Source organism: Mizuhopecten yessoensis, unplaced genomic scaffold, assembly GCF_002113885.1.
Source record: "Mizuhopecten yessoensis strain PY_sf001 unplaced genomic scaffold, ASM211388v2 scaffold3963, whole genome shotgun sequence".
NCBI classification, from domain to species: domain Eukaryota; kingdom Metazoa; phylum Mollusca; class Bivalvia; order Pectinida; family Pectinidae; genus Mizuhopecten; species Mizuhopecten yessoensis.
The window spans coordinates 138915-151649 of NW_018405307.1; the positions used below are offsets into that span (position 1 = coordinate 138915).

The 12735-nt window shown below is 33.6% G+C and overlaps 2 protein-coding genes across 4 annotated transcripts in view; one reads left to right on the forward strand and one right to left on the reverse strand.

The window, feature by feature from the left end:
• LOC110448270 (cell death abnormality protein 1-like) overlaps nt 1-12735 on the forward strand; it is a 164468-nt gene that overhangs the window by 76544 nt on the left and 75189 nt on the right. The gene's annotated exons all lie outside the window — the stretch shown is intronic.
• The window catches only part of LOC110448268 (receptor-type tyrosine-protein phosphatase mu-like), a 183336-nt gene that overhangs the window by 17506 nt on the left and 153095 nt on the right, over nt 1-12735 (reverse strand). The window contains exons 1-7 of one of the 3 annotated variants that reach the window (XM_021494436.1): nt 7950-8008; nt 5652-5864; nt 2572-2820; nt 2072-2170; nt 1531-1629; nt 1015-1110; nt 278-370 (exon numbers count right to left, since the gene is read on the reverse strand). The exons of 1 other annotated variant lie outside the window; for it this stretch is intronic. In XM_021494436.1, the coding sequence (XP_021350111.1) occupies nt 278-370; nt 1015-1110; nt 1531-1629; nt 2072-2170; nt 2572-2820; nt 5652-5864; nt 7950-7968 (868 nt within the window). In that variant the 5' untranslated portion in view covers nt 7969-8008. Of the gene's footprint in view, nt 1-277; nt 371-1014; nt 1111-1530; nt 1630-2071; nt 2171-2571; nt 2821-5651; nt 5865-7949; nt 8038-12735 lie in introns of those variants that run through there. One more of the 3 variants, XM_021494437.1, reaches the window with a different exon arrangement.

Genomic DNA, 12735 nt, shown 5'->3' on the forward strand with positions numbered 1-12735 from the left:
ATAGACCCTCTAATGTCTATATTTTTGACATTTGAAGAAATAACAGCGGCAGTGTTATATATCCTATACACTTCTAAAAAAGTTGAACGTTTTTCTTGCTTACAAATTAATCTCATGATGAATACGAAATTAAAATATATATATATATATATATACTGACAATATGAGCTGATTGACAATTGAAGCACCAATTGTTAACTCAGGAACATAGATAATGAAATGTATTGAAATATAACTCATCAGGGAGTAGATCTGGTGCTCTTTGTTACATACTTACGACTACAATTTCCGTATATGTTGTCACAAGAAAGATTGATACAACCAACAGAGCAGTTATCACAGGACAATCCGAAGAATCCATCCTCACAGTCTGGTCATTGCAAAATGAAAAAAAAAACTTTATTCAGTTTCATATTGACATTTGACCAGCATATTAATATACAAATCAAATCTATAATATGGAACAACCATGTACTGTATGCATGTTAAACTGATAGTATGCATCCTCTAGTTCTTCAGCGCAATGTTACCTCAATTTGATATAATTTAATTTCCATTGTGATGATCGGGAAATATACCAACACCCAATCATAATTGGACCTGATACAGTATTTAACAATCATATTGTGACGATTTTTGCGCACTACCACCGGAATGTGTTGTTATGTCACATTATTTTTCTTTCTACATCACGTTCTAGATTACCGATCTTGATTTGCAGAGATTAAGTTAATTTTACCGAAAACCTACGGAATCGACAATTGCTGTAAGCTATACATTTTTTTCCTCAGTTGTAGTGCTGCAAATTCTACCCCATGATTATAATTTGCATATCCTTTTGATTTTCATTTATTAGACGTCATCAACAAATTAAAATAGTATATTTGTCAAAATTGATCTGAATTGTCTATGTTAATATGACAATTACAATATATGAATAATTAATAATTTCCTAACTAATCATAATATTAAACAATTCTATACACGTTTTTCATATTTTACACTGATATATACCTCCACACTTTCCATTTCTTTGCATACATCGGTTGTCTTTACAGTTGAACGGACAGGTCTGATTACAATGGCTGCCATAATACCCGGGAGCACACGCTTTCATGGAAAATCACAAAGAACAAATCAGAATTGGGAAAAAAATGGTAAGAAGCTACATTTTCCTTATCTAGGTTTTAGATCATTTATTGTTGCTGAGAATGTGATTGTACTCAATGGTGCTCGATACATGTATATTTCGAATTAACACTAAGCAAGATCAATGGTGTATTGTAAACCGAATGTTATAAATTTATAATAAAAGAATGTTATCAACACATTACATCATTAAGTTGATTAATATAATTATATTTGCAAAAAATATTTTAGAAGTCGTATCATTATAAAATTAAAATTGTGTTCGTCCCCTAATCAAATGCAATATAGTTTATGACAAGAATGTGTATAAACACAAAATGTAAAAAAAAAATGAATTTCATATGACTGGTGACTTTAACTGAAATAAAACGAATCACTTACCGGAACAAACACCGGATTCTACATTGCATGCGTTAGCATAACAGTTTGAGGGGCATTCTATGCATAAAGATCCAGGCCGAAAGTATCCATCAGCACAGTCTTAAAATTAAATGAAACATGTACACTGTGTATATATGTATTAGACGCATTGTTCACACAGATTTTAACATTCTATAGGGGATATATATAATACGTAGAAATGTAAATTGAAGACTGTTGATCATATTTTGATTCACTCGAATGGGAAAATAATATAATGTTATAATGTAAATGTTATAATAAAGTTATCATGATAGGACATATCCATATATTATTACTGTACCGGAAGCTTATACGACACCAAAGCAAAAACCACAGTTTGAATGAGGTTATGGTGACGATCTACACTTTTTTCTTATACTTAAATTACGTTTATCACAATGGTTCTCGTTAATAAAAAAATGAATGATAAACTTATTTGTTTTTTCTCGTTCAACAGGCAAATGACATATTGTATGTTTTGTCCAACTGAGTATTACTATCTTAGGATATATATAATTACATGCACATTTTCCGGTCACTGGATCACACAGTCTATTGCCACACCCTACATCACAATCTGAATCACAATTACCATCACCATATTTCCCAAGTGGACAACCTGAAATATATGAGCATACGAGTTTGTGTCATAAACACATATGTTTACATTAAAAACATGCTAAAACATAGTTAACCAGTTCCAATTACCCTTTCGCTGGATAGATACTTTCGTTGTTCAAATCCCTCCTTATGTAACCTCTACTGCAACCTTATAATGATGCACAAGAATATTGCTTACTTTATCAATGCAAAACAAAACAAAATAATGCGCCAACTCGCGAAGTCATAGGAAATAACATAGTGATATTCAGGAATGTTTATCTTGACCTTGAACACGAGTTCTGAAAGTTCCATATTCTTTCAATAATTTCAAAGGTCAATATTATCGATTTGTGTTAACACAAATAGAATCAAATACACACAAGAATAACGCAATTTCGTAATGTTAAATAAACATACCGTACACTTCTACCTCGCAAAGCTCTAGAAAAGCAGTTTTAGAGTACCACTCTAGACCTCCTGACGATCTGTTGCTGTATATCGTCAGGTACTGGACGCTGCCTGTACATGGGATATTGGGAGACAATGACAATTCAACCGCCGTTGGTGTTGTGTCTTTATGGCAAAGGTAACCGTTCACCCAATCCGACGTGTTCGACTGGTATACTTGAAAGCCACCAAATCGTTGTTTTTGCTGATAACCGTCATCTAAATTTGATAAACAAGATTATCCACTATAGCTAAAACTTATATATTTTTTACAGCTTTGAGTTCACGCAAGGTTATTTAGCATTTTTGCCAGGAAATTACAATCCGCGCAGTGTAAAATTCGCTCGAGAAAAATGCGGATCGTGCAATCTACAGTGAAACATTTTACACTTTTATTGTTTTCTAACATCCCTGCAGGTCGGTGATTTAGAAAAAAAGAGAAAGGCTTGTTGTTACCGACTGCATGTTCTGTAACAGGCGACTGATGCGAAACCTCAGGAATTAAGGATTTTTCATTTGTTTCCCCCCCACCACTTGGTCGCGGTTTCGAGACCTACGTTGGCCAGTTGCCAGGAACTGACCACATGTCGGTGTTTTTCTCCCGGAATACCGGCTTTCCTCCACCATCAACCCATACCAGGTCATTACATGACCATAGCTGTTAATAGGACGTAAAACACAAACAAACCTAACCGAACCGGGGAATGCCATGATACCGTGGTCTTGTTGTGACATTGCCGAATAATAATACTTTAAAACGAGTAATTATTACATCGTAGTAACAATTTGACGTCATTAGGATTGACTTGGTCTCTTATCACAAGCCTATTCACATCTTTACGGCCTCTTCACTCTTTGAAGAAGAGGATAATGTTAATCATAATACTGGAAGGAGCTTTGTTTTAGGTTAATATGAAGCAATACAAAAATTGTAAAAAAAAAATAAAAAAAAAAAAAAAAGAAATATCTGCAGTAACTGTTATCGTCATATTTAATGTAAAAAAAAGGTAATTTATTAAGTCCATGTTAAAACCCTGAATTCCAGAATGCTTCTTGCAAACTATCCTTACCTAGGCCTCTTTCTGAACTTTTATAGCCAACCACCTAAACCTATTAGAACTTGAGGTGAAGGTGTTCAAAGATGTTGTACCTTGAATTAGCACATTTGAAGTGTGACCCCTATCGAAAACAGAAATTTGACCTTCACACAAAATGTTACTCGGGAAAATGTGTGCGCTGGCGTTCTCTAAATAATATTAAAACATAATGTAAATGCCTAAAAACGATTTAGTTATAGTATGGACTACACAAATGATTTGTTTTAACCATTTGACCAATGTGATCTTGAAAGGTAATTTATTTCATTATTTTTTCTCAAACCCTATTACAAACCGAAACATTCAAAAGATGAAAAAAATTGTGACAAGTTCTATTCACATGTAATGAGAACACAATGGGCCCCGATCATTATCTACAAATGATATAAATGCAGGAATACTGCATAATCAATAGTTTTGAAGTCATGGCGGCCATATTGGATTCTGAACCAATTTAAAATGTTACTTCAGTAATGTAGTGCACACCTTCTGACAATGATATACAACATATCTAAAGGTGTTTAAACACATCTTAAACCTGCTACCAACAACAAAAGAGTAGGTGGCCAAAAACTGATGTTGTAATAATAATAAGAAGAAAATCAGAAACATCAAAAATGATAGGCATTTCCACCATTTGGCGAAAACCCCTAATAACTAGTGTGTATAAGACGTCTATCCTAAAGGAACGCATCATCTATGAAATCAATGCAAATGTTATGCAAAGCAACTCCCGGATTCAGGTTGATTACATGAATGTGTCAATATATAGAAACAGGTAGGTTTCAGTTAATGAAACCGAAATGTTGGAGTGTTGTTTACATTTAGTAAACATTCATTGACATGATATTGTCCCTTGGCCCGTTATAGTAATTGACGTATAGTTAAAGAACAATTCCCAGAAATACAAAAATATATTTCGGATATTTTTTTTATTTTTTTTATGTATTCTTAAGACTAAGTTATAAACTTGGTCTATTTATCTAAATGAAAAATATATTTAACTTTCTATCGGTAATATTTTTGTAAGGTTCCATCAAGCTGCTTTATCACATCAAAGCATATATAAAGGGAGGAATCATTGTTGGTTATTATTATCAATAACATCCCTTAATCAAATTGTGCCTAGCATGGATTGACTGTCACATATCTCATCTATAGGTACACGGACAGAAGAACATACACATGTATCGACCGGTGTCGTGTGTTTAAATATACAAAGAAAACCAGCGGAGTCAGAGCACTGGAGGATTTCAATACCAGTAGTACACGTATACACAACAGTCCGTCGGTAATAAACACAAACTCATTCAAGGTCTATACACAAAAGTGTTATGCATACCTTTGGTGTGGAGTTACAACCTGTTGGACCGAATAATTATTAGTCAGAATTTCGAACTGATGGACAGCATTACAAACAACCTAGACAGCCTTACAACTCATCTATTGATATATTTATGGTAAACGTTATACGTAATTGTATGTACATTGTATTGGACTTTGTGTACTGTTATGTCGTATGACGTCATCCGTTTCGTTTGTACCATTATCGGTGTAGTCCTAGCGGACCCTTCAACCATTTGGTTTGTTTATGCAATTTTCATATCTAAAATCATCTGGCCCCGTATACTTAATTATATAAACATCTAGTATGAGTGTGAACATTTAAACACATTTCGTTTTACTCCGGGTTTACCGACCTCGTTATAGACAGTGTTTTACATAAACACGGATAGATAGATATGGGGCACCACCAGAAATGCGTTATTTATGTAATTAGTAGCAGAAACCACCGGCAGAAAATAACTTTAAGCAAAAGAGGGGATATATTGGTCGCCTTGAACGATATGCATTAAGATTCCACAGTACCGTCCTAAGTTACTGAAATACAAATCATAATGTTCACCTAAAATTCACCAGAACGGTTATGTTATTGTTATTTTAATTACTCACTTCTGTAGTATATTTTGACGTATTCCATAACGATCAGTCCCTCTAGATCTACTTGCCACCACGCTTCTGCTTTACCTTCCTGTGTATGTGAACAACAACTGTTGCTGAATGTTTGTGTTGTACAGCCTTCTACTGCCTTACCACTAGAATATGCAGCACTGTAGTTTGAACTTTGAGTGGTGTGCTTGACACTTGGCTTACGACTGGTGTTAACTGTAACAAAATAAACATTATTGTATATATTACTGATCTAAAGTACTAATCATTGTCATTATTCTCAGCATTGCAGGGTCATCAATGTATGAATGTGTTGATGGTAAAATCAAGTATTAACAGACAGAAATGATGAGCAGATTTAATGGAGAACTCATATAAATATAGGTAAAACAATGTCCAAATGTGCCAAAAAAATAATTACAAAAAATAATCAGAACTATAATAATTAGTATATGACCGGTTGATAACCTGTTGATGTAATGTTAGACTTTTAATTCAAACTGCTAAATTTTTCGTTATGATCAATTTTAAACAACAGGAGATTAATAATTATCCGGATTTCGTCTCCGTTTTATAATTCATGAGCAAATGCCCATGTTACTGATTAATATCATTTAAAAAAATATAAGCGAAAAAGAAGCAGTAAAAAATTACAAAATATGCCTGTAAACGAAGTCTAACTATGGTTAAATCATCATCTTAAAGACGTGAGCTCAAGTAAATACATAGAAACAATACTATAATAAAGCATGTGATAAAATGTATCGCCGAAGTTGTTCGTGTAGCACGGCGTGAAGAATACTGCGAGAGACGGGGTGTCTGTGCAAATAAAAATGGCAGTCACTTCCACTTAACGTGGTAGTAAACTGAGGTCAAATATGGGAAATGTAGGATATCATAACCGTGACGGATATAAATATAGATAAAATATATACAAATGTGCCAATAAAATAATTAGAATCAATAACCAGAACTGTGATAGTTATTATTTGACCGGTTGATAACCTTTTGATGTAATGTCAGACTGAATGTTCCGGATTTCTTCTCCGTTTTAAAATTCATGATCAAATGCCCATGCTACTTATTAATATCATTTTAAAAAATATAAGCGAAAAAAAACCGTAATCAAATATGCTTGTAACCGTAATCAAACAGTGGTTAAATAATAATCTTGAAGACGTGAAATCAAGTAAATAAATAGAAAAAAAAATATAATAAAGAATGTGAAAAATGTATAGCCGAAGTTGTTCGTGTATTACGGGGTGAAGAATACTGCGAGAGAAAAAAAATGAAACTTAATTGAATTTGTACCGAAAATGTCTATTCAAGATAAATTTTGCACAATAATTAGCTTTTTGTTTTAAACTTACCGAAGAGATATTACTTGTATGTAATTTAACAAAATATTTCATCTAAGTAACTACTGAGCTTTTGTTTATATATTCTGTCTCAAAGTAACTGTTGATCTATGTGGTTTTTTGTGATGTGTAAATGTTCATACTCTGTCTTCAAACAAGTGCGGATTACCCTGAATAATTGAAAAATGTTTTTGTCTGCACAGCTGTTATTTCTTCTTTTCTTATATATATAGTTAAGTAATACACATCCTACCGACATTTGTTTATTCGGATCCAGTGTCCATATTGGATCATACTCTCGTTATTACTCTTGAGACATATGGGACAAGGAAGTAAATCCAACAAGTAGACATTATGAGGTCGCCAAATTGCACACGTTAAAACACAAACACATACGTTACGTTTAACAAAATTAGATATACTGGCACACTACTAAGATACAAAGACAATAAGCCCCTCGGCTAACATATATATATATATATATATATATATATATACGGTGTTGGTAGATTAATTGGTTAATACCGATTATAAAAGACTAATGATTTTTTTTTTTTTTTATCAAGAGCATGCGACCAGTATTGTAAATCATATCAATCGCCCTACCAATGTTAATACAATGGAAAGACCATTAGCCACAAAGCACAATTGAAAGGCAATATTTGAAACATAACTAGTATATTGTTTATGTGTTGTTTCTATATGTACGTATCTTGAAATAAATGCATATCGTTTGATACTTTGTCACATAAACTGTGCAACGCGGAAATTTGAAAAATGAATCTAAGGTACACGCTAGCTATTAACCCCTACACGGTGTATCAGCAATGTGTCAATGGCAAAGCACCTACGGCTTATGCTATGCTATGTAGATCTAAATCAATTTGACGTATAGTTTTACATTAGAATGAAGAATACACAGAAAGTGTACATCCAATCCTACCTGATGTGTTGACAATCATTAAAGTTGATAAGAGACACAAAACTTCCAGCAGCCAGATATTACACACCTCCATTCTACATATACTGCGTATCGTATAAGACGGGTGCTTTGTGTCTGCTATATCGCAAGCCAACAACTATCCAATAAGGAAGTAAATAGTATTATTTACTAATCAATAAAATTGCACAGCCATTCGATAAGGCTGTTTTGTTTTGTCAGTATTTGTTAGCTTGTTTTTTGTCTGTGCACATGTCTAAACTTTCTTTGACAATCTTTTCTACTGGCAAAGACTGTCGTAGGCATGAGGTATATTCTGATCATTAACTGGCGGGTTTTATCGGCAAGAAATTTTATTCATCATTAATATTATTTAAATTTAAATTAAAGTATATTATATTTTCAGATCAAATAGTGTTTCCGCAAAACCTGTCTTGATCCGGTTGACCCCTATGCAGCAATCACCTACATGTTTCCTAGTGTCTCTTATCCCCGCTATGTAATCCACTTACGAAACCCAAAACGAGGCATATTGATGATCAGTCCTAACAAGCACATCGCATGATAATTTCTCTTCTATTTACTAATATTATTTATATAAAACATCAACAAGTGGCAAGTCGATATCAATCATAGCATAACAGGATTAAACACCGAGTTACCTACCTACGTGATATATATCAAGTTAAAGTTATCTTTGGAAATGTGATAATATATCGACATAACGAACACGTTATTGCGACACCTTTATATGTTTATGTTGAAATCTTAGATTATTGCGCATATGTAACTCTTAATCCGATGGAAGAAATGGGGTCCTACTGTAGTAGTGAAAATATGTTCATCATATTGTTGTGGTATTGTATAATGCATGATTTAGAATAAGCCATTACGACACTTGAAACGGATCATCTATTAAATCGAAAGGAGGGGTGCACATCTAATGCGCACGTTCGCCATAACTGATAGTTTTAATAAAAAAACAGCTGTTAATAATTGTATGAAGATTATTCCTTTAAAAGAAACAAATACAAATAAAACATGTCTTTCTTTCTTTTTATTACAGATGACCTAGTATAAAAATATAAAGTAGACGACAATACAACCAATTGTCATATATAGCACATATCCTCTAAACAGCTGAGTGTTGCACAATTGATACATGTATATATAGCGTGACTTCCATAATCACATGTCGGTGGGGATATCATTGTAATGTGCTCTCCAGACGTGACTGCATGTAACATAGCGAACTACACACGCGCTATGTCCTCATTGGAATGGATCTTTATTTATAAACTAAAAAAGGTGATGTTGTAAAGGGATATGTGTGTAACATATTGCAGCATTATACCAGTCTAAGTCATATACAATGCATGTTCAATTTAGTACTGCTAATATTTCTGTCTCGGTATTTTTCTGTATAAAGCGTTTTTTTATGGCGTGAAGCCTGAACCCTAAGCAGATAATATGTATGTCAGATAAGAAATTTAATCGTTTTGCCTATTGAGAAAGGTGACTACGTGCATGCGCTTAACCTGGTAACTGCCGTTAAAAGTTCAGTTAAATCCCTGAAAAGGTCAGGCTTAAATTTATGTTATTTAGGTGTAGCTGATAAGCACGGCCACCAGTGTAATGTCACAGGGTATTTAAAAGCTCTAGTTAAGAGAGAGATATATTAACTATTGGTTTCATTAATAAAAAAGTATTTCATATGGATATTCCTATTACTATACATGCTAATATAATGACCTATGACCTTTGGTGACCCATACACATTGACTTTTGTTGTAAAACCTACAAGTCTAACAGGAATCTTCTTATTTGATTTGAATTATCAAAATGACCTGTGACGTTTGCTGACCCAAATATTGACCGTCGGCTTATTTTGGTCAATAAGATGTGCAAATGAAATGAATAGCTGATTGGTAGTTATCATCAATTGGAACTATTGATTACTTTTAAGACAGTATGTGCTAGCGAAATGAATGTTGTCCTGTCCTTAATAATAATAATATCTAGACAACTAACCTTAGGTGATCTGTCATTTGACCTTTGGCATAAATTTGCTTCGACAATAGATGCGACATTTATCATATTGATCATCAGTTTGACCTTTTCTGACTTGTACATCGACTTTCGATATCAAGAAGTTTGCTTCGGTATAATATGCGCAAAAACGTATGTTTATGATTTCTGTTGATTATTGGTATCGATGTTGACCAGTAATATATAATTTGACATTCTGATACCTATATGGTGTTGATCTCAGGTGTAAGTTTGATTTGGCACAACATGTGTAAATAACCGTGACATATGCTGTAGAATACAATTGATAATAGCCATATATATATATATTGAAAGATATTGAACTTGAAAAGGTAGCTAGATGTATTTATAATGAAATTGAAAACATATACCATGTAGTATAAAGGTAATATCTGTGACAACAATAAGTTTGTTAAAAGTTAAGTTAAAAAAAGGTGCAAAATATCCTTTAAGGGACAAGAAATAGAAGTAACAAACTTTACATGTAGGCAGTGATTAAGCTTTTTTGGCATCAACTCTAATTTGAACAGGATCTATGGGCATTTAAGAGTTCCAAAAGACAATTGTAAAAACAAACTTAACTGACAAAATGGAAGATGATAATGGCATTTTGCGAGTTCTCATCCATCTCAAACCACAACAGGCAACATTTTGAACAACATAAACTACATGATCTCTGCAGTAGTTTTCATGAAATAGTTGTACAAACATTTTACATTTAAAATACTAACAAAACACATACTAGTCGTGTGGCCATTTTTTTCGCTGATTCGCCTTGATTTGACGTTCAAAATTCTTAATAGCTTTCAAGTGGCCTTTATACTTTTCCAATCAATCTCCTATTAAAGAATTAACAACTTTCAGCGAAAGGGATCATTCATACCTATGTAAAAGATGTCGTTTTTTAATGTCTTTACTCTAGAGGTCAAACCCGGAACCTCTGGCTTACTATCTAACGAATGAGCGAAAGATAAACTAAGCAGTTAGTGTTGTGTACCAGGGTGACAGTTTCATCATGTCGTTTCTGTGAAATAGCGGTTAAGATGTTTACATACTCCCTGACTAACAGATTGACTGAATGACAAATGCTGGACCAAGAAAAAAAAAAAAAAATCAAAAATAGAAAACGTATGGCATTTGCGACAGTAGGATGGTTGGTAAAGGGATTAAAGGATAAAAGTGATAAGCCTTAGTAAGGCACGGATCACTTTTAAGGAAATGTTTATCAAGACAGGTTGAATATAGTAACGATAATTGTAACCAAACACAGTACTTCAAACAGTTTCGTATTACACAACTATGTGTCCCATGTACTGCTTTCCAGCAAAAACTGACTTGCCTGGTTAGACAGCCGGCTATACCAGGAGGGGATTCCCTCTCTACCCAGGCGCTGACAGCAGTGCTACTGGTGTACTGAAAGCAGTACATCCTCCTTAGTGATCGTTAGGGTAAGCTTTATGCTTGTTAGCTTAACGTATGTCAGCGTACTGAGAGGGAATGGTTATTATCATAGACTACTTAAACATACTTATAGGCAATATTCTACCACGGGGAGCTCGTATATAGATTCATTGGATGTCAACTTTTCTCTACACAGTAGGTATTGTCTTTTAAACAGAGTACTGTAATTAATTTGCATAGTATTTTCCATGCTTTAACGGGTCCCTTGGCAGTTAACTTTGAAACAAGGTGTTGATTGGTTTATGAATCGGATACTCCTCCACATCTGACGGACCTGTGTCTGTCTCTCCCCACTGATGCCCTTTTACATTATATTTATTATTTCGAAAACAGAATGATAAATGGTAGTGTTGTAGTATCGGGCTAAACTTTTCATTTCGTTATGTTTACCTATTGATCAATTATCTATTGACAAGTAACACTTTAACTCCGTTACACTGTTATAATCTGATGAATATGTCTTATCTATATTAATTAATGCAGCATGATATGATTGTTAATCTCTTTAAAATGGGCACTTATTTTATCAGTAGTGTGAAATTGTCAATCCCTCATTACATCAGTGTACGCTGCTGTAAAGGCATCGTTAGATAATCATTAAATCGTAAATATTCGACAAAGTTAATAAAATACCATATTTAACCTTGCAAGTATCTCAGTGGCTTTCTTGAGTTGATAATGTACTTACAAACATAATGTCCTGACGTTTTGTCGGATGTATTACTACTACAGCCAACATGACTGGTCCGTATAATCCATCAGTACAGTCTGAAATAAGATGAAGTTTTGAACCGAACATGTAGATATTGAAAGGTATACATTTATTGATGTTGGATATCTATAACGACACCTGCAGTACTCATGACATTGTAGTTGGATAATGTATTGTCTGGTATATTGATCTACGAAAAATGAGTTGTGAAGGTATTTTATGGTACAGCAGTGGAGTTCGAGGTTCAGCCAAACCATGTAATACTTCGATATAAATAAATGAATTTCATACCCAGTTTTATATATAAATGTAATTTCCCGCACGAATGCAACATGGTTACCTTTGCACCGGCAATCAGCATCGCTAATATACAAATTGTGTACAAAATGAAATAGTGTCTGTGTCAAATTTATTTATAAAACAACAGGGGTATCCGGGTACTTGAGTATAACAGTATAACGACAACATAACATATTCCTCTCTCATGCAATTGCATCTTAACATAGCTCTCGTCACTTTCACAGGCTGACTTCAATAAATCGTGTGTAGGCACATTTAGCGTAGAAA